This window comes from Acipenser ruthenus, chromosome 8 (genome assembly GCF_902713425.1).
Source record: "Acipenser ruthenus chromosome 8, fAciRut3.2 maternal haplotype, whole genome shotgun sequence".
Taxonomy (NCBI): Eukaryota; Metazoa; Chordata; class Actinopteri; order Acipenseriformes; family Acipenseridae; genus Acipenser; species Acipenser ruthenus.
Genome location: NC_081196.1, coordinates 13,890,060 through 13,913,636, shown reverse-complemented (window position 1 = coordinate 13,913,636; position 23,577 = coordinate 13,890,060). Strand labels below are relative to the sequence as shown.

The 23,577-nt window shown below is 38.5% G+C and overlaps 3 protein-coding genes across 3 annotated transcripts; all 3 read right to left on the bottom strand.

Annotated features, from left to right (window-relative positions):
* Nucleotides 1-5,114: 5,114 nt before the first annotated feature.
* Nucleotides 5,115-6,071, bottom strand: LOC117972879 (olfactory receptor 4Q2-like). The gene has a single exon (XM_034923269.2). The coding sequence runs from the start codon at nucleotides 6,051-6,053 to the stop codon at nucleotides 5,115-5,117; it is 939 nt and encodes a 312-aa protein (XP_034779160.1). The 5' UTR covers nucleotides 6,054-6,071.
* Nucleotides 6,072-13,343: 7,272 nt separating this feature from the next.
* Nucleotides 13,344-14,712, bottom strand: LOC117406262 (olfactory receptor 4Q2-like). Its single transcript, XM_034923268.2, has one exon. It carries the CDS (start codon nucleotides 14,427-14,429, stop codon nucleotides 13,491-13,493), a length of 939 nt encoding a protein of 312 aa, XP_034779159.2. The 5' UTR covers nucleotides 14,430-14,712; the 3' UTR covers nucleotides 13,344-13,490.
* Nucleotides 14,713-22,045: 7,333 nt separating this feature from the next.
* LOC117972878 (olfactory receptor 4B13-like) lies at nucleotides 22,046-23,528 on the bottom strand. Its single transcript, XM_059029542.1, has one exon. The coding sequence runs from the start codon at nucleotides 23,227-23,229 to the stop codon at nucleotides 22,291-22,293; it is 939 nt and encodes a 312-aa protein (XP_058885525.1). The 5' UTR covers nucleotides 23,230-23,528; the 3' UTR covers nucleotides 22,046-22,290.
* Nucleotides 23,529-23,577: the final 49 nt, after the last annotated feature.

The window sequence follows — 23,577 nt, the reverse complement described above, 5'->3', positions numbered from 1 at the left end:
AAGGCTGTTGCTAGATTTACCACCAACCTGGGCGATGCTGAACCGGCATCCCCAGGCAATGGCAAGCAGGCCTCCCTGGGCGATGGTCAGCAGGCCTCCCCGGGCGATGCAGGCTCAGCAACCTTATGCGTTGCAGGCTCAGCAGTCCTAGGCAGTGCGGGACAGGCAACCCCAGGTGGTGCGGGACAGGCAACCCCAGGCTGTGTGGGTCAGGCAACCCCAGGCGGTGCGGGACAGACAACCCCAGGTGGTGCGGGACAGGCAACCACAGGCGGTGTGGGTCAGGCAACTCCAGGCAGTTTGTTTTTAAAATATAAAACAATAACAAAACAAATAACATGGCGGACAGCACCTCACTCCTCCTTGCCAAACAATAATAAAATACAAAAACGCGGCTTTTCGCTATCATATACAATAAATCATAATATAAATACAAAATAGTACAATAAATCATAAGGGCAACTGAACAACACCACTGCTAAGGACTCCTACCTTCTTCCCCGCATCGACGAGTCGCTGGACCTTGTCTCAGGGTCGAGGTGGTTCTCCTCGCTGGATCTCCGCAGCAGATATTGGCAGGTGATTCTCTCCCTGTCAGCTCACCCCAAGACCGCTTTCTCCGCCGGCCAAGGGTTGTGGCAGTTCACCGTGATGCCCTTCGGCCTCTACAACGCCCCTGCCACTTTGGAGCGCCTCATGGAGAAGGTCCTGTTCAGGGTGCCCCCCACGCAGTGCTTGGTGTACTTGGATGACCTGCTGGTCCACGGAGGGACCTTCCCAGCCGCCTTCACTGTGCTGAGGGGAGTGCTGAAGAGAGTGACGGAGGCAGGGTTGAAGTTGCACCCGGAGAAATGCCACCTGCTCTGGCGAGTGGTCTCCTTCCTGGGTCACCGTGTGAGTGCGGAAGGGATCAACTCCGTGTTGCTGCCGTCCATGACTGACCTACCGCCATCAACCCCCACCAGGTGAAATTACGCTTAACTTTGCAATGGTGTCATACCCTTTATTTTCCTTTGTGTTGGTTGCTGTAACTTAACATGCAGTTCAAATGAATAATAGTAAATAAAAACACGATTTGCTAGCTCCGTCTTCTCATCACTATTAAGTTTTACACTATGGTCGAGAGCCTAAAACACACTTGATTGACTATTGCTAGGTAGCTAATTGTTTCTCTTAACCAATAGGATTTTTTCGATGTCCAAACTGATATACACAAAGCAGGTGATTGACACCTCCGCGGCGGTGCAGCATTTATATCCAGAAAAAAAATATACTGGATATATTTTAAGGGTCCTAAAACTAGATGAGTCCTGTGCGTGGGATTTTATGAAGAGTGTGTGCGGTGCTGCGCGCTGCTAAGAGGAAACATTAATTGTTTATTTTTACCAGTCCCAGGACGGTTTTATTCCGTGATGCAGTCTTTGCACTGTTTATTTTGACAGTTCATTTAAGGGGTGCCTTCCATGAGGAAGCCTATTTGACTTCATCACATTTCCCCCTCCTTAACATTGCCCTCTCATCGCAACTGCTGCCGCTGGGGAAACGAGAAGAAAAGTCAGCATTCGGGTTCTGATGTCCCGGACGGTTCTTTACTGTGTAAACCGGAAAGGTTGCATAGCGAGATACCTAAGGGTCACCCTGGCATTAGAATCTTCCTGACCATTGTAGTGCTCTATGGTCAGTCTCAAGGGAAAATTCTCTACCTAAAAGATAGTATTTAAAAATATCCAATGCCCATTTAAGGGTTAGGCATTCCTTTTCTATGGTAGAAAAACAATCCTGTCTTGGAAAGAGCTTCTGGCTTATGTAGGCCACTGGTTCTAACTCCTCTGGCTCCCCTTGTAGAAGCATAGCTCCAAGTCCAATTGCTGGCGCGTCCGTTTGAACCATGAAACAGTTATTAAAATCTAGACTCCTTAAAAGTTGACCCGAACATAAAACTTCTTTCAACTCTGTTTATTTTAGAAAGTTTACTTAAGAGGTGCCTTCCATGAGGAAGCCTATTTGACTTTATCACAAGCATGATATAATGTCCTCCAGAATGCAGAACAGCAGTGCATCAGCACTGCCTCAAATACATGGTGACTGGTAGCGTTGTGTTGCCCTACAAGAAATCTAATCTGAGTCTGGTGTTTAGCAGCATTAATACAGGGTGAAGTGATGGAACAGCTGCAGGGCTTATGTGAGGTGGATTGGCTACTGCTTACAAAATATTATGAGTTCTCTTTTCATGCCATATATATATATATATATATATATATATATATATATATATATATATATATATAAAGATGTCCAGAGATGAACAGTGCCTCACAGAAATACATAATTGCATCATTAAGTCAATATAACACTCGAGACACAGTTTCAAAACAACTAAACAATGAGTTGAAGTCATGAGCTCTGGAGATCAGAAACAAAGCCTGTTCATAAGGGAGTTGTGGGAAAACAGATACGACACTAGTGCTGTAAGCATTGTTTTTGTTTGGTTGATATTAAGTGCCAATACTGCTGTTGAAGGATGGAGAATGTACATGTTTGCTACAGAGTACATTATATATATATATATATATATATATATATATATATATATATATATATATATATATATACAGTACTGTGCAAAAGTTTTAGGCAGGTGTGAAAAAATGCTGTAAAGTAAGAATGCTTTCAAAAATAGACATGTTAATAGATTATATTTATCAATTAACTAAATGCAAAGTGAGTGAACAGAAGAAAAATCTAAATCAAATCCATATTTGGTGTGACCACCCTTTGCCTTCAAAACAGCATCAATTCAGGGATTTTGTAGGCATATAGTCAGGTGTATGATTAAACAATTATACCAAACAGGTGCTAATGATCATCAATTCAATATGTAGGTTGAAACACAATCATTAACTGAAACAGAAACAGCTGTGTAGGAGGAATAAAACTGGGTGAGGAACAGCCAAACTCAGCTAACAAGGTGAGGTTGCTGAAGACAGTTTACTGTCAAAAGTCATACACCATGGCAAGACTGAGCACAGCAACAAGACACAAGGTAGTTATACTGCATCAGCAAGGTCTCTCCCAGGCAGAAATTTCAAGGCAGACAGGGGTTTCCGGATGTGCTGTCCAAGCTCTTTTGAAGAAGCACAAAGAAACGGGCAACGTTGAGGACCGTAGACGCAGTGGTCGGCCAAGGAAACTTACTGCAGCAGATGAAAGACACATCATGCTTACTTCCCTTCGCAATCTGAAGATGTCCAGCAGTGCCATCAGCTCAGAATTGGCAGAAAACAGTGGGACCCTGGTACACCCATCTACTGTCCGGAGAAGTCTGGTCAGAAGTGGCCTTCATGGAAGACTTGAGGCCAAAAAGCCATACCTCCGACGTGGAAACAAGGCCAAGCGACTCAACTATGCACGAAAACACAGGAACTGGGGTGCAGAAAAATGGCAGCAGGTGCTTTGGACTGATGAGTCATAATCTGAAATATTTGACTGTAGCAGAAGGCAGTTTGTTTGCCGAAGGGCTGGAGAGCGGTACACGAATGAGTGTCTGCAGGCAACAGTGAAGCATGGTGGAGGTTCCTTGCAAGTTTGGGGCTGCATTTCTGCAAATGGAGTTGGGGATTTGGTCAGAATTAATGGTCTCCTCAATGCTGAGAAGTACAGGCAGATACTTATCCATCATGCAATACCATCAGGGAGGCATCTGATTGGCCCCAAATTTATTCTGCAGCATGACAACGACCCCAAACATACAGTGAAAGTCATTAAGAACTATCTTCAGCGTAAAGAAGAACAAGGAGTCCTGGAAGTGATGGTATGGCCCCCACAGAGCCCTGATCTCAACATCATCGAGTCTGTCTGGGATTACATGAAGAGAGAGAAGCAACTGAGGCTGCCAAAATCCACAGAAGAACTGTGGTTAGTTCTCCAAGATGTTTGGGCCAACCTACCTGCCAAGTTCCTTTAAAAACTGTGTGCAAGTGTACCTAGAAGAATTGATGCTGTTTTGAAGGCAAAGGGTGGTCACACCAAATATTGATTTGATGTAGATTTTTCTTCTGTTTACTCACTTTGCATTTTGTTAATTGATAAATATAAACTATTAACATGTCTATTTTTGAAAGCATTCTTACTTTACAGCATTTTTTCACACCTGCCTAAAACTTTTGCACAGTAACCGCCCCCCCCCCCCCCCCCCCCCCCACTTATCTATCTTATTGCTCTACCAGTTTTTATTGTTATCCAGTATTTCTATTCTTTGTGTTTTTGTTTTGATTGCCTCATTGCATATTTATTGTAATGAATACTGTCTTACCCTGTGTTTTATTCTTTTGATCTGGCACTTGGCTCTCCTACCGTTTTTAGTATATGGCTTATTGTGGTTGGGAATATAATTCTGATCAGGTAATTTTTAAATTGATTTCATTTTCCTGTAGTGTTTATTTGTTACACATGATCCATTCACTCTGAATCTATGCTTGGAAGATATGAAATCAGAAACCAGAGTGGTTTGCTGTGATATACATTATACTACGTTGTGTGTAACAGATGTCATCTGGAGCATTTTTATATTTTCATTACTTTTTTTAAGGTAACGTGTCTGACAGGTTGAAGCTCAGATATTTTTTACACGACTCTTTATCTGAGATCCCCATTTTGTTCAAATGTACCCTATTTGTGAGGCATGTTGCACATGGGCATGGGGTAACTATGCTGTGGAGAACACAAATCCAGGTTAGCACTGCAAACCTTTGTGCCTGTAAAACACAAACTGAATTGAAGATAAACAAGATAAATCATCACATCAATGTTGTGGAAGAATGACGGTTTGGGTTTACACAAACACAACTCATTTCATTTGGATTGCCACATTCTTTATTGTCTCATCATAAATGTACAACAATATTAGGAAAATAATATAATTAAAAAAATCTCTTGATACAGAATCTGATAGTTAATATTGTATATCCCAGTCGTTCTTCACTGTTTGCTATATTATATCTATTTTAAGACATATTAATGAATCATGTTGGTATATATTGATTATTCATTAAACCGATGTACTTGTGTAAATTTAAATAGAGTTAATTTGAGTGTTGCATAATGCACCACCAGCATCATTGATTTGATAGTATTGTATTTTTAAAACATTTTAAAACATTACTCCGAATTTCCTTTGTATGAATTCCATAAATGATAGGATTAACAAATGGTGGAAAGGTCGCAATTAACACCATAAACATTTTCCGTGCATTTGGGCTGACATTTTGAAATCGCTGCATAATGATGGTAAATAAAATAGTTAATTCAAAAATAATATAGACAGTTAAGTGAGTAGCACATGTATGAATGGCTTTGCTTTTACTACTGCTTTGCCTTTTATATAAACATGTAATTAGTATTTTACTATACGTCCAGACAATCACCAAAAAAGACAAACCGCTTAGAAAAACTGTAATAAATAAGCCATACATGTTATTTACAGTCGTGTCAGCACAAGATAAAAGAAATAAAGCTGCATTGCTACAACTAGCCTCCACTATCCGTGATCTGCATCTCGGAAGTCTAAGAGTCAGAGCAAAGAGGATTATTATTAAAACGAATGCCCCTCCCCAGGCAAGGGAGCAGAGCTTCACCAAAGTACTATTTGTCATTATGCTGTTGTATCTTAATGGGTCACAAATTGCAATGTATCTGTCATAAGCCATTACAGTCAATATCAGTTGAGCTGCTGAACCGTAGAAATGAATGCAGAAAGCCTGAACGACACAAGCTGCATGCGAGATATATCTAACCTCTGTGAGGAAGTCTGCCATTAATCTAGGCATTATCGCTGTGCTTCCAATCAAATCACAAACAGACATATTACATAGCAGGAGATACATTGGCTCGTGTAGATTCTTTTGAAAAACAATAACAGAAAATACTGTAACATTTCCAATAAAAATAACCAGATATGCTGCCAATGTTAACAGAAAAAGAGGATGAGCAGCTTCAGGAGACACAATGAAGCCCTCTAAACTTAACATGGAAGAGTCATCGATGGTGGTGTTCATCTTGTCCAGAAGAGCTATTTGTAGTCTGGATAAAGAAAGCGAAAAAGTTATTGGAGATTTTACCTTTTATAGAGCATTAGTCCCTTACTTAATCCTGTTTTTATTCATCTTATTGAAGTGCATTAACTAACTTGTCTTTTACTGGCAAACAATGCTTTATTATTACATAAGACTATGGAATCCATGTTATGATGTATCTTGAAAAATTAACCCATTTATAAATTGTCTTTGGAATATTATATGTATTTGTTGCTTTGGTTACATGATTCTAACACACGTAGATGTTATTCATTATCTTGTGTTTTTCTTATTGGTCTACTTAAGAGCTTTCGCAAAAAAGTAGTAAAGCCTACCTTCCATTCTTTACAATTACTGCTGTTTGTTGTAAATATCTTGCAGACAGCTCTTTAAATCACTTACATGGAATATTCTCCATAACAAAATTGGAGTTTATTAAAGACTAGAGTAACACTTTATCACACTGTATTGCCCTTTACCTGAGCATAAATGTACACACTCAATTTCCTTCATACACAGAGATTTAACTGAATAGTAAGCATGCAAAATCATTGAAACCAGATATGTCATGCTATGATTTTTTAGAGGCAGTAACGTAACATAAACCTATTCTACTATGCCTCGGTGTTTCCTTTTGTCGTCTTTTTTTAACATTAATAAGTATTACTATTAGAGTAATAACATCTCCTATGAATAAAAACTTGTATTGATTTGTTCTTTGTAGAAACATTTTTTAGACTAAAGTCTCATTTACAGGATGACAATATGTACACATCACCTAATACTCTACAGCAAATCACATACACTTCCTTCATTATATTAAATCAATATCTACTTTTTCTATAGCCAAGGCTTTTTATAACTTTGACTCTGAAGTCATTTTCTCCTACCACCATGCTATGTTAACTTTCTGCATTACAAATAATTGGATTCTATCTAAGCATTAAACCCGTGTTCTATGCTGCTTATAGAAAAGGGGTCAGGTAGAGACCTCGTTACTGTAACACAGTAAATAAATGGGGAGAGAAAATCATGACACTGAATAGTCGGCATTATGGCAGATAAACATGCTTTAATCTCAATCAAAGTGTAAATAGTCTGGAAAACACAGATATCAACATCAAAACATTAAGAGAAGATTGGTAAGATAATGAGAGGTAAGAATATGTTTAAAAGCTTAGTCATCACTGCCTCAATACACAGAAATATGACCTCCTCTATGATATTATAAAATGTCTCACCTGGTTTTAAAATGCATATACTGTGCACAGGTCTTGAAGTTCCTTCTGAGATTCACAGATTCTAGTCTCCTTCACCAGAACCCACCTTTAAAAAGGCAGTATATCCACTCCCATTGCAGCACTGCCATGGAATCCTGGTACGTAAACCTGTAGTAAATCCACATGGGAGTGTCTTATGAATTGCTTCATATTTCAGTTCACCTAAGACACTTTCTGCCTAATTACATAGGGAATAGCTGATGTGGAAAATAATTCACAATTGCAGTTAATTCACAGCTGTACTTCACTGTATAAGGGCCCTTCACTAATTCATTGTTTTCAATATTTAAAAAAAAAAAAAAGATTTGCGAGTCAGAGAAAAATAACGATATTAGAAACCTCACTACTTCATCCACCAATTATGAAGCTCCATATTGTAGATGATTGCACCTCGGCGCTTACCTTCTTGAAGCAGTGTAGTATCAGACAAAGTGCTCAAATTTGCGAGCTGTAGGTTGCCAGGTGTAGGTTGCCAAATTAGTCTCTGCGATCCATTTTTTAATGTGCATTTGCCATCGGCGACTGTAGGAGTGGGCTGGCCAGGTACGAACAAAACCTGGTTTCGCTGATTGTTTTTATTTATTTTTTCCTCCCTGATTTTTATCACTCCCTAGTTTTGTTGTTAATGAATACAAACGTTTACCTCTATTCCATGCATGGTTGGGTAGCCAGTTGTTCAGTATCCCAGCGGCGGCGTACAAAATAATATCCATATATATATATATATATATATATCTTAAACAGATAAAATGCTTAGTTTGCTACATGGCGGGAGTCCTGACTTAAACAGATTCCTGCACTGGTTTTAAAGCAGATAGGTTCACATAGTGTGGCCGCAAAAGGTAGACACCAGCAGCAAAGAATTCAGTGCCAGACAGTTATTGTATACGTTTGCATTTCAGAATAAGTTGGGGGGGGGCTTTATTATGGCAGGGTTTGATAATTTATTACCAGTAGGCTCTCTGGTGCTAAACTTTCAAAACAGTTATGCACCAATTTTCAAATTTGCAACCCTGAGCTGAAAAATTCCATTGATAAAAATATTTAATAAAGTGTAATTGTATTGTACAGATCATCTGCCTGGTACCATGAAATCAATACACTCAACCCTAATGACCTGAGAAGTGCTTCTTGCGTGTTCTCCAAGTTTGTATGGTTCACACTGCCTTTTCAGAACCCACTTTGTTTTTTATTGTGTCCACACCCACAAAAGCATGACAGTACATTTTCTGGATGAGGAATGCATCAATTTGGGAATGGGGCAAAGGTAACTAGAATAGCTTAGTTGGTATTTTAGTGATTATCTGATTATTGTTCCATTGGGAGTTGATTATGTGATATGGGACTGGTTTGTTGTTTTTGTGAACATGTAACAGTACATCAAACTGAAGACCACGGTAGTCATTTATACTCAAATGGTCTATCACTCTCCTCTGCAAGAACTACTGAAAAAAGACAAATGGCTTATCACCAGCCTCAGACCTGTAGGGTATCTGTCTATATGTTTTAAAATTAATTTGCAATATGTAACTTATGCACTCTGTGGAAATGAAGTGATGACTTTTAATCCATAAGGGTGTATATCACACCTCTGGTGTTTCTTATTGTTTTAACAGTGATTCTCATGTGTGATTTTTTTAAATGATATTTTTCCCCCTAGTGGTTAAGCTAGGAACAAGGCCAAATGCAAAAGGTTTAACACTAGACCGCTATAGCTGTTTTTTGAACGGCTTTTGCAATTCAAATTTAAATATCTCCGCGTATGTTAATATCTTGTGCATGTCCGTCCTTAAGCGTTACTAAATATTTGAATTAAATACCCATACGGTGTTTCAGCTGCAGCATCATAAAAATGAATACGTTATAAGCATTTGCTTTTTCAACCGCCAGACCCGCAACCCGCAACATCATATATTTTTATTAGGCAGAATGTCTGTGCCACCCTGAGTGTGACGGTGCAAAGAAATAAAAAAAAAAATGTGTGTATTCTAAGCTCTGCACAGATCAGTGACCATTTGGACTGATGCTAAACTAAAGCCAGATCCTGTTGCATTTTACAACGCAACGAAGTACAGTGTCGATATACTGGATCAAATGGCACGGCTGTATTCTGTCAAAGGTGGTACTCGCAGGTGGCCTGTGGCTGTTTTTTATGTTTTGGACCTGGCAGCCATCAGCGCTTTGGTTTTGTACAAGGAGTGCATCGGCAACACAATCACTCAGAGAGACTTCATTTTGCAGCTAGCCCTGGAGATACGACAAACATTTTGATAAAAGACACAAAAGCCAGTTGGCAAATGCCCCTCAACCTTCAACCAGCGCTGCGCCCACTGGCACACAGAATAAAAGACAATGCCAGGTAAGGTTGCTAAGTGCAATAAAAAGAGAACTTTTGATGTTTGCGCCCATTGTGAAAAGGCAGTCTGGCAAATGCACTGGTACAGTTGAAAAGTGTGTTTTCTGCGTAGAAAACACACTTGGAAAGCTGTAATAGAAGTCTGAACAGACAGACAGAGCCTTTGAACTCTGTTTCACTCAAAGCGTTTTAACGTTTCATAAGTTGTTTTTTTTGTTGTTGTTTTATGCTATTTTTATAGTTAGTTATTTGTTTTATAATTTTATATGTGCATACAGCTTTTTACACCCATTTACACAAGTTTATTGCTCAAAGTTTATTTTATTACAGTTTTTCATGTATGTGCTTTTTGAAAAAATTAAGTTTAATTTTCAATGTAAATACAGTGTTTCTGTTCTGAATCTTATGTATGATGTTCATAAATAAAAATGATGTTGTATCAGATTGTTTGTTTGTTTTTCATTTTCATATCGAAGCCGTTTTAAAATGGAGCCGCACATTTTGCGGGTGTGGCGGTTGTATGTAGTCTGAAATCTCGGCGGTTCTAGTGTTAATAGCATTGATCGCTATCCGATCTTTGAGATGTACTCTTTGGTAGCTTAGAGTTGAGCTATTTACAACATTTCTGGATCAAATGGTTCACATTTTTGCAATGTATTCTCAGATGATATCGATCCTCAATAGTGTTCCCTTGTTATTTTACTCCTTTGTGAATTACCAAATTAGAAAATTCAGTTTCTTTTCTTGCTGTGACAGGGTGGCATCACGACCCAGGCTGGTTACCGTCGGGAATTAGACCCACAGACAGAAAGCTGGAATTTTTCATGTGCCGTTGCACACGTTATTAAACAAAAACATGGCCTGAGGGCCAAAATAAAAGGTTTAAACAAAAGAATAACCATGTGTAGGCTGGGCATTCGCCTTCACTACACCGTTTGTCAAAATTACAACACAAACTCACTCCCAAACACCTTCAACAAATAAAGGATTTTGCTTCCTTTTTATACAGGTGGCCATACTACAATTAGCTCTCAATTACCTTATTGGTGAATGGCCACCTGTGATTGTTGGCAGGGACAGAATTAACCCCGCCATTCCCACACGCTATTTATTATTGGTGGGCAACGATATGAAAATTGTAAATCAATATCGTGCATGTCTTCCAACTCCCAAACACCTCCAACAAACAAAGGATTTTGCTTCCTTTTTATAAAGGTGGCCATTTTCCAATTAGGTCTCCTTATCTTGTCGGGGAATTGCCATCTGTGATTATTGGCAGGGACAGAATTAACCCTGTCCCTGCCCAGCTTGCATTACCACACACACACACACAGGACCCAAAAAGAGGAGGCAAGCTGCATGCAAGTAAACGACCAAAGGCAAAGAGACCGAGGCCTGGCGGGAGGACTGACATAAAACTTACAGACTTTTATCAGACACACAAGTCTGAGTCTGCTGCCCTAAGCCACAGTATTCAAAGGACAGAGCGGACGGGTGCTGTTGTTGATCCTATGTGGATTGAAGACTTTGTTGCAGCTGTTTGTTAATCCTATCGGGGGTTGAACACTTTATTGCTGAGAGGAGCCTTTTTACTGGACACTTCAATAGATTGAGTTCCAAAACAGCCGACCAAGAGTCTAAAGAGGAACCATTACAAGGAATCGTTGAGTATAATTCTAGCTGCATTTTCCACTCATGAAACTAAATTAATTAATTGTAACACATTCACATAGAATTGAACTATTAATTGTTTGGTTTGTACACTTTGTGTGAAATAACTTTTTAGTGAAACTTGATGAAGTTAACTAAGTAATCTACCTCATTGTTGTATGAAGTTTATTTTAAAGTAAACTTGCTAGCTCGTTAAACAATATACTATTAGTAAGCTTAGTGTGATCTATTCTAAGATTCTTTTCACCATTTCAGTTAAGGCTGTGTGTGTGAGTAGAAGCAGTGTCATATTTCACTGGCCTGCTAGCTGCTTTAACGCAGGGTGAGAGCTTTGACTTGTCTTTTAGGAAAACAAGAGTGACTTCCTGACTTCTGTGATTTCTGTTTAATATTTGTGTACTTAATAAAATAATACGATTAAACATTCCTTGTGTCTAGCGTGTGTGTGTTCATAGTAAAACCTCGATCTTGTAACACATCAATTAAATATTTTTATAAGAGAACTAATCAACCTAGATAACTCTAAACTAACATTTATAGAATTGTTCTTAAAATCTATACTTTATACACTTCAGGCGATGGAGGGATGCGAAATAAATAGGATTGTATTTTTGGCAAATATGTACGTAAGGGACTGAGCAATCACAGCTATCCATTCAAACACATTCATTGCCAGGAAATAATAGAATCTAAAAATGAAGTGGAATAATAAATTAAATCATAATTGCATTTAAAATTACCCATTTAAATTACAAGTTTCTTCTTTGTTGTTGAACCAGCATTTAAATCCAAGGAGAAATTATACAACAATGAAAGAGATCATCATTGGTGCCTTGTCAAGGAACTGGATATCCTTGCGGTGTGTGGTTTTCTGATATCGAGTGAAATGCAGTGTGATGAAATGTCATTCAGAATTCGGAACAGCACTGTCTCAACACATGATGACTGGTAGTGTTGTGTTGCCCTACAAGAAATCTAATGATGGAACAGCTGCAGGGCTTCTGTGAGGTGGATTGGATACTGCTTACAATATATTATAATATCTCTTCAGATGCCATATCCATGTACTCTGTAGCAAATGAGTACATTTTCCATCCTTCAACAACAATATTGGCACTTAATATCTACCAAACAAAAACAATGCTTACAGCACTGGTGTCGTATCTGTTTTCCCACAACTCCCTTATGAACAGGCTTCTCCAGAGCTCACGTCTTCAGCTCATTGTTCAGTTGTTTTGAAACTATGTCTTGAGTGTTGTTGACTTAATGATGCAATTCTGTATTTATCTGAGGCACTGTTAGACTCTGGACATCTTTAGAGAATTAATTGTAGCCGATTAGTGAATCTCCAGGTGCATTTAGTACAATGGCTGTTGCTGTTAGGATTCATTACACTGTAATTGCTTGTTGTCCATGTTTAATGATATTCCATTGGGGTTCCATGAGCCATTCACTCTGAATCTATGCTTGGAATACATTTGCTGTGATATACATTATACTATGTCGTATGTAACAGATGTCATCTCGAGCATTTTTACAGGTTCATTACCTTTTTTTCACCTCATGAATACATAGTTCGTATTATGGTAACGTTTCTGACGGGTTGAAGCTTAGTTATTTTTTTACATGACTCTTTATCTGGGATCCCCATTTTGTTAAAATGTACCCTATTTGTGAGGCATTTTGCACATGGACATGGGGTAACTATGTTGTGGAGAACACAAATCCAGGTTAGCACTGCAAACCTTTGTGCCTGTAAAACACAAACTGAATTGAAGATAAACAAGATAAATCATCACATCAATGTTGTGGAAGAATGACGGTTTGGGTTTACACAAACACAACTCATTTCATTTGGATTGCCACATTCTTTATTGTTTTATCATAAATGTACAATAATATTAGGAAAATAATTCAATAAATCTATTGATACAGAATCTGACAGCTAATATTGTATATCCCAGTGTTTCTTCCCTGTTTGCTTTATTATATCTATTTTAATACATATTAATGAACCATGTTCGTATATATTTATTATTCATTGAACTGATGTACTCGTGTAAATTAAATATTGACTTAAAAAACGGAATGTTGCATAATGCACCACCAGCATCATTGATTTGGTAGTATTGTATTTTTAAAACATTTTAAAACATTATTCCAAATTTCCTTTGTATAAATTCCATAAATGATAGGATTAACACATGGTGGTAAGGTCGCAATTAACACCCCAAACATTTTCCGTGCATTTGGGCTGACATTTTGAAATCGCAGCATAATGATGCTGAATAAAATACTGAATTCAAAAATACTATAGGCAGTTAAGTGAGTAGCACATGTATGAATGGCTTTGCTTTTACTACTGCTTTGCCTTTTATATAAACATGTAATTAGTATTTTACTATATGTCCAGACAATCACCAAAAAAGACAAACCGCTTAGAAAAACTGTAATAAATAAGCCATAAATGTTATTTACAGTAGTATCGGCACAAGATAAAAGAAATAAAGCTGCATTGCTACAATAAGCATGTCCTATCCGTGATCTGCATCTCGGAAGTCTAAGAGTAAGAGCAAAGAGGATTATTATTAAAACGAATGCCCCTCCCCAGGCAAGGGAGCACAGCTTCACCAAAGTACTAGTTGTCATTATGCTGTTGTATCTTAATGGGTCACAAATTGCGATGTATCTGTCATAAGCCATTACAGTCAATATCAGTTGAGCTGCTGAACCGTAGAAATGAACACAGAAAGCCTGAACGACACAAGCTGCATATGAGATATATCTAACCTCTGTGAGGAAGTCTGCCATTAATCTAGGCATTATGGCTGTGCTTCCAATCAAATCACAAACAGACATATTACATAGCAGGAGATACATTGGCTCGTGTAGATTCTTTTGAAAAACAATAACAGAAAATACTGTAACATTTCCAATAAAAATAACCAGATATACTGCCAATGTTAACAGAAAAAGAGGATGAGCAGCTTCAGGAGACACACTGAAGCCCTCTAAACTTAACATGGAAGAGTCATCGATGGTGGTGTTCATCTTGTCCAGAAGAGCTATTTGTAGTCTGGATAAAGAAAGGGAAAATGTTATTGGAGTTTTTAACTTATGGAGCAGTAGTCCCTTACTTAATCACTTACATCACTTAAATCACTTACATGGAATATTTTCCATAAAAAATAGGAGTTCATTAAAGACTAGAGTAAACACTTTATCACACTGTATTGCCCTTTACCTGAGCATGAATGTACACACTCAGTTTCCTTCATATACAGAGACTTAACTACAGAATGAATAGTAAGCATGCAGAATCCTTGAAACCAGATATGCCATGCCATGCTTTTTTAGAGGCAGTAACTTAGCATAAACCTATTCTACTATGCCTCAGTGTTTCTGTTTGTCTTCTTTTTTAATAATAATAATAATAATAATAATAATAATAATAATAATAATAATAATAATAATAATAATAAGTATTCTTATTACAAAGAGTAATAACCTCTCGTATGAATAAAAACTTTTATTTTTTTGTTCTGTATAGAAACATTTTGACTAAAGCCTCATTTACAGGATGATAATAGTATGTACACATCACCTAATACTCTACAGCAAACCAAATACACTTCCTTCATTATATTAAAATAAATAATATTCATTTTTCTATTTCCCAGGCTTTTTATAACTTTGACACTGAAGTCATTTTATCCTACCACCATGCTATGTTAACTTTCTGCATTACAAATAATTGGATTATATCTAAGCATTAAACCCGTGTTCTATGCTGCTTATAGAAAAGGGGTCAGGTAGAGACCTCGTTACTGTAACACAGTAAATGAATGGAGAGAGAAAATCATGACACTGAATAGTCGGCATTATGGCAGATAAACATGCTTTAATCTGTAAATAAAGTGTAAATAAAGTCTGGAAAACACAATGTCAACATCAAAACATTAAGAGGAAATTGTTAAGATAATGACAGGTAAGAATATGTTTAAAAGCTTAGTCATCACTGCCACAATACACAGAATATCTGTGATATTATAAAATGTCTTACCTGGTTTGAAAATGTTTACTGTACACAGGTCTTGAAGTTCCTTCTGAGATTCACAAATTCTAGTCTAACTCACCAGAACCCACCTTTAAAAAGGCAGTATATCCACTCCCATTGCAGCATTGCCATGGAATCCTGGTACATAAACCTGTAGTAAATCCACATGGGAGTGTCTTATGAATTGCTTCATAGTTCAGTTCACCTAAGACACTGTCTGCCAAATTCCATAGGGACTAGCTGATGTGGAAAATAATTCACAATTGCAGTTAATTCACAGTTATACTTCACTGTATAAGGGCCCTCCACTAATTTCATTGTTTTCAATATACATTTTTTTGACGTGCAAATCAGAGTAAAAATATGACATTAGAAACCTCATTACTTCATGACTGCAAAATGTTCAGAAGTGAAAAATATGTCAATTAAAAATCAAATTAAATGAATATGTATATAAATAAATATGTAAATTAAAGATTTGAAATGGTTATAATACCAAAACTGTTTACCAGTCACAATAAAACCCTGCACCTCAGGAAGCTGTGCAGTATCAGACAGTAATGACTGAAATGAATTACTTATAAACCTGATGGAATGTTGGAAACAGGCTCAGCCAATTAGATTGTAGGATTGCTGGTCTATAACTCACTGGTCAAGGCCACTACTGTATAAAAAGTCTAGTCACTAATGCATTTATCTGCCACAGCTGTACTTTCTGTCAAAGTAAGGATGTTGGATGTTATATTACACAGTTATGAGAGAACAAGATTTTAAACAGATAATGTGTTTAGTTCACTACATGAAGGGAGTCCTTACTTAAATAGGTTCCTGCACTGGTTTTAAAGCAGATAGTTTCACATAGTGTGGCCGCAGAACAGGTAGACACCAGCAGCAAAGAATTCAGTGCCAGACAGTTATTGTATATGTTTGCATTTCAGAATAAGTTTGGGGGGTGGGGCTTGATTAGGTCAGGGTTTGATAATTTTGTACCAGTAGGCTCTCTGGTGCTAAACTTTCAAAAAAGTTATGTGTTAAACTTTCAAAACAGTTATGCACCAATTTTCAAATTGCAACCCTGAACTGAGAAATTCCATGAATAAAAAATAGATTTTTATAAAGTGTAATTTATTATACAGCATAACTGCCTGGTACCATGAAATCCATGCACCCAACCCTAACGACCTGAAGAATGCTTCTTCCCTGTTTTTCAAGTTTGTATGGTTCACTTAAGCCCTGGACACAGTGCCCGATGCAAACAATAGCAATGTGGTTTTTCACTCGCATCACGCAGTGTGTGGTGTGTTAAGATCTCCACACACCGGACGCGATGCGGTTTGTCTGGCAATAAAATTGTATTTTCGCTGCGGCTATACCTTCATGACAATGGCGATGTCATGCAAATTTCGCCCACCCCCCTATAAAAATGTAGGTTCTATAGACATTGTCATCACAAATATCCTTAACCGTGATTCTCGTGTGTGATTTATTATTTGAATGAATTTTTTTCCCCCGTAGTGGAAAAGCTAGGAACAAGGCCAAATGCAAAAGGTTTAATTGTATTGATCTCTATCTAGTCTTTTCTTTTTGTTAGCTTAGAGTTGAGCTATTTACCACATTTCTGAATCAAATGATTCACATTTTTACTATATATTGTCAGATGATATTGATCCTCAGTACAGTGTTCCCTTGTTATTTACCTCCTTTGTGAATTACCAAATTTAGAAATAATTCAGTTTTTTCTTTTCTTGCTATGACAGGGTAGCATCACGGTCCAGGCTGGTTACCATCAGGAATTAGACCCACAGACAGAAAGCTGTAGTTTTAAAGTGCTGTTGCACACGTTATTAAACAAAAAACACGGCCCGAGGGCCAAAATGAAAGGTTTAAACAAAAGAATAACCACGTGTAGGCTGGGCATTCGCCTTCACTACACTGTTTCTCAAAATTACAACACAAACTCACTCCCAAACACCTTCAACAAATAAAGGATTTTGCTTCCTTTTTATACAGGTGGCCATGCTCCAATTAGCTCTCAATTACCTTATTGGTGAATGGCCACCTGTGATTGTTAGCAGGGACAGAATTAACCCCGCCATTCCCACACGCTATTTATTATTGGTGGGCAACGATATGAAAATTGTAAAACAATATCGTGCATGTCTTCCAATACACAGAAATATAATAACACAATTGCACACACCACACACCACCCCCCGTGTGGGCTGCACACATGGCTGCCGCCGGCCACTTCCCCCCCTTGAAACACCAACCCCCTCCCATCTTATCCATTTTTCTCTCTACCTTGTGGGTAGGTTGGTGGGCAGGTTGGTCAGGGTTGTGGTAGAGGTGGTCCCCTCACCTCCTCCTTCAGCCATGGTGGTCCTGGGGCTTCTTCCAGAGTTGCCCGTTTAACCCCTCTTGTGACCCCTGAGCTTTTGAAAGGGTGAGCCCGTTTAACCCCCGTGGTTAGCTCTGGGCTTCTGTAATGGGGTGCCCATTTAACCCCCTTGGTTACCCCTGGGCTTTCTACCCCCTAAGCTCTAGTGACTTTTCCCCGCTCGGGGCTTTTCTATTGAAGGGCTGTCCCAACTTTGGCAGCGGCGTAGGGCCTTCCGCCTGTGGCGACACTGGCAGTGGCACGGGGCACTCTGGCGGTGGTGATGCTGGCAGTGTCGATGCTGCCGTAGTGATGCTGGCGGTGGCGCAGGGCACTCCAGCAGTGGTAATGCTGGCAGTGGTGACGCTGGCAGTGGCAACGCTGGCAGGAGCGATGCTGGCAGGGGCGATGCTGGCAGCAGCGCAGAGCACTCGGCAGTGGCAATGCTGGCAGCGGCAATGCTGGCCACGGTACAAAGCAACAGTGAGGACACTGGGCTCTCTGGCAGTGGCGACACGGGCCGAGGGCCAAAATTAAAGGTTTAAACAAAAGAATAACCACGTGTAGGCTGGGCATTCGCCTTCACTACACTGTTTCTCAAAATTCCAACACCAACTCCCAAACACATTGTAAGATTTTAAATATTGTATTAATTGTGACCATTTTACAATTCTCTTGTTACAGTAAGAAGGAATAAATTCTTAATTATCTCTCCCCCTGTAATCTCACACTCCGCAAAAAGGCTCTGTCTGTCTGGGGAAACAGGATAAGATCTGGTCACTTTGAAGTTCATAGTACCCTTTGAACTCGGGTGGAAGATCCTGGTTTTCAGGGTGCTATTTCCCCGATATAGAGCGGATTTGGGCATAGGTGTTCAAAACACAATCACACCCGACAGAGGCAGGTTCCCACAGACAAGGTGTCAGGGTTCGGCAGGGGCAAGGAGGGGGGCTGTATTTCTGTACTCTTTACTCTTTCATCAAGCTCACCTGACGGCGCTGAAGGGTCCTGTAGGGTTAAAACTACAGCATGGTTTTGTTGGAAGATTTGTCCATTCAGTTCGTATGTGGTTATGTTCTGTACTGTGTATCATTGGTTTGTTCTCTGTTCTGGAATTAAACTGTTTTTATTGAAAATCACATCAAAAGGACTGAAATTATTTCTGAGAAATAAACAAACCTATTAAATCTTACAACCTCCAACAAACAAAGGCTTTTGCTTCCTTTTTATACACGTGGCCATTGTCCAATTAGCTCTCAATTACCTAATTGACCAAGCCTGTGATTATTGGCAGGGACAGAATTAACCCCATCCCTGCCAACCTTACATTCCCACACAGAGGGGTGGGCAACGATATGAAAATTGTATATCGATATAGTGCACATCTTCCAAAACACAGAACTATAATAACACAAGTGCAATATCAAACATATAAAGATGTTTACATATGAAAAGTAATAATTTACCTGAATATGATATTAATACCTGAAAGTGTATTAGGAATGTAACTGGACTAATTAATGACATACCTGTGTCTTGAAGAAAAAGGGCCCCTTTCCTGGCAGACACACTGAACTGTGTGACCACTGAACTGGGTGACCAGGGCTAGGTAGCATCTGGACTAGATTAGGCTGAAAGGACAGTTGACTTATGTACAGATAATTCACAACCGCAATATCAGCGGTTTGACGCAAGGAATCCATAAAGCATCTATGTCCCAAGCGGAAAAGGACATTAAAAATCAGAGGACCATGAGTTTTAAGAGGTAAGATTGACAAATGACCACGTGCGAATAGCTACTTAACAGAGAGAAAAGACGATAAATATTCAAGCAAAACTAAACATTTTGTGTTTCACATTGATTGCTAGACAAGGTGCTGTCACTCTGCTAAGAGAAGCTGCAACTCTGGAACTCTGACTGAGAAGAGGGCCCAAAAAGAGGAGGCAAGCTGAATGCGAGTAAACGACCAAGGGCAAAGAGACTGAGGCCCGGCGGGAGGACTGACATAAAACTTACAAAGACTTTTATCAGACAAACAAGTCTGAGTCTGCTGCCCTAAGCCACAGTATCCAAAGAGACTGTGCCCTGCTACCTGCATAGCTAAAGATTCAGAGGACAGAGCGGTAGGGTTGCCACCCTTTCTGGTTTTGCCTTGTTCTCTTTTTGAGGCAGCTGTCCTGGAAAATCTGTAAGACTTCCCGGGACATTAAATGTCAAAGTATTTATTTACTTTTGTACAAAATGACTATGGTGTCCCGGTTTTCTGTAAGTCAAAGGTGGGAACCCTACAGAGCGGACAGGCGCTGTTGTTGATCCTATTTGGATGGAAGACTTTGTTGCAGATGTTTGTTAATCCTATCAGGGGTTGAAGACTTTGTTGCTGAGTGGAGAGCCTTTTTACTGGACACTTCAATAGACTGAGTTCCAAACCAGCCGACCAAGAGTCTGAAGTGGAACCGCTTCAAGGAACCGCTGAGTATAATTCTAGCTGCATTTTCCTCTCATGGAACTAAATTAATTAATTGTGACACATTCACTTAGAATTGTACTATTAATTGTTTGGTTTGCACACCTTGTGTGTGAAATAACATTTTGGTGAAACTTGGTGAAGTTAACTATAAGTAATCTACCTCAGAATTTATTTTAAAGTAAACTTGTTATATCGTTAAAACAATATACTATTAGTAAGCTTAGTGTGATCTATTCTAGGATTGTCTGCACCATTTCAGTTTAGGCTGCGTGTGTGTGTGTGTGTGTGTGTGTGTGTGTGTGTATTAGCAAGCTACTAGCTACGTCACAGCCTTCTGCTGTTGTGTGTATGTGAGTAGAATCAGTGCCATATTTCACTGGCCTACTAGCTGCTTTAACGCAGGGTGAGAGCTTTGACTTGTATTTTATGCTTATGAAACTAAGAGATTGACTTTCTGACTTTTTTGATTTTTGGTTAATATTTGTGTACTTAATAAGATACTATTATTTATTTCTTCTTAGCAGACACTATTATTGGGTAAAAATTCCTTGTGTCTAGTGTGTGTGTGCGTTCATAGTAAATCCTTGACCATCATTTCATTTAAAATCACCCATTTAAATTACAAGTTTCTTTTTTGTATTTTGATTGTTATTGAATCAGTGTTTAAATCCAAGGAGAAATTATACAACAATGAAGGAGAACATCATTGGTGCCTTGTCAAGGAACTGGATATCCTTGGGGTGTGTGGTTTTCTGATATCGAGTGAAATGCAGTGTGATGAAATGTCCTCCAGAATCCAGAACAGTACTGTCTCAACACATGATGACTGGTAGTGTTGTGTCACCCTACAAGAAATCTAATAATGGAACAGCTGCAGGGCTTCTGTGAGGTGGATTGGATACTGCTTACAATATATTATAATATCTCTTTAGATGCCATATCCATGTACTCTGTAGCAAATAAGTACATTCTCCACCCTTCAACAACAATATTGGCACTTAATATCTACCAAACAAAAACAATGCTTACAGCACTGGTGTCGTATCTGTTTTCCCACAACTCCCTTATGAACAGGCTTCTCCAGAGCTCACGTCTTCAGCTCATTGTTCAGTTCTTTTGAAACTCTGTCTTGAGTGTTATATTGAATTAATGATGCAATTACGTATTTATCTGTGGCACTGTTAGACTCTGGACATCTTTAGGGAATTAATTGTAGCCAATCAGTGAATCTCCAGGTGCATATAGTACATTGGCTGTTGCTGTTAGGATTCATTACACTGTAATTGCTTGTTGTTCATGTTTAATGATATTCCATTGGGGTTCCATGATCCATTCACTCTGAATCTATGCTTGGAAGATAAGAAATCAGAATCCAAAGGGTTGTTTGCTGTCATATACATTATACTACGTTGTGTGTAACAGATGTCATCTGGAGCATTACCTTTATTTTTTCCACCTCATGAATGCACAGTTCGTCTTATGGTAACGTGTCTGACAGGTTGAAGCTCAGATATTTTTTACACGACTCTTTATCTGGGATCCCCATTTTGTTAAAATGTACCCTATTTGTGAGGCATGTTGCACATGGGTATGGGGTAACTGTGTTGTGGAGAACACAAATCCAGGTTAGCACTGCAAACCTTTGTGCCTGTAAAACACAAACTGAATTCAAGATAAACAAGATAAATCATCACATCAATGTTGTGGGAGAATGACGGTTTGGGTTTACACAAACACAACTCATTTCATTTGGATTGCCACATTTTTTATTGTTTTATCATAAATGTACAATAATATTAGGAAAATAATACAATAAATCTATTGATACAGAATCTGACAGCTAATATTGTATATCCCAGTGTTTCTTCCCTGTTTGCTTTATTATATCTATTTTAATACATATTAATGAACCATGTTCGTATATATTTATTATTCATTGAACTGATGTACTCGTGTAAATTAAATATTGACTTAAAAAACGGAATGTTGCATAATGCACCACCAGCATCATTGATTTGGTAGTATTGTATTTTTAAAACATTTTAAAACATTATTCTGAATGGTTTTTGTATGAATTCCGTAAATGATAGGATTAACACACGGTGGTAAGGTCGTACTTAACACCCCAAACATTTTCCGTGCATTTGGGCTGACATTTTGAAATCGCTGCATAATGATGCTGAATAAAATACTGAATTCAAAAATAATATAGACAGTTAAGTGAGTAGCACATGTATGAATGGCTTTGCTTTTACTACTGCTTTGCCTTTTATATGAACATGTAATTAGTATTTTACTATACGTCCAGACAATCACCAAAAAAGACAAACCGCTTAGAAAAACTGTAATAAATAAGCCATAAATGTTATTTACAGTAGTGTCAGCACAAGATAAAAGAAATAAAGCTGCATTGCTACAATAAGCATGTCCTATCCGTGATCTGCATCTCGGAAGTCTAAGAGTAAGAGCAAAGAGGATTATTATTAAAACGAATGCCCCTCCCCAGGCAAGGGAGCACAGCTTCACCAAAGTACTAGTTGTCATTATGCTGTTGTATCTTAATGGGTCACAAATTGCAATGTATCTGTCATAAGCCATTACAGTCAATATCAGTTGAGCTGCTGAACCGTAGAAATGAACACAGAAAGCCTGAACGACACAAGCTGCATATGAGATATATCTAACCTCTGTGAGGAAGTCTGCCATTAATCTAGGCATTATGGCTGTGCTTCCAATCAAATCACAAACAGACATCTTACATAGCAGGAGATACATTGGCTCGTGTAGATTCTTTTGAAAAACAATAACAGAAAATACTGTAACATTTCCAATAAAAATAACCAGATATACTGCCAATGTTAACAGAAAAAGAGGATGAGCAGCTTCAGGAGACACAATGAAGCCCTCTAAACTTAACATGGAAGAGTCATCGATGGTGGTGTTCATCTTGTCCAGAAGAGCTATTTGTAGTCTGGATAAAGAAAGGGAAAATGTTATTGGAGTTTTTAACTTATGGAGCAGTAGTCCCTTACTTAATCACTTACATCACTTAAATCACTTACATGGAATATTTTCCATAAAAAATAGGAGTTCATTAAAGACTAGAGTAAACACTTTATCACACTGTATTGCCCTTTACCTGAGCATGAATGTACACACTCAGTTTCCTTCATATACAGAGACTTAACTACAGAATGAATAGTAAGCATGCAGAATCCTTGAAACCAGATATGCCATGCCATGCTTTTTTAGAGGCAGTAACTTAGCATAAACCTATTCTACTATGCCTCAGTG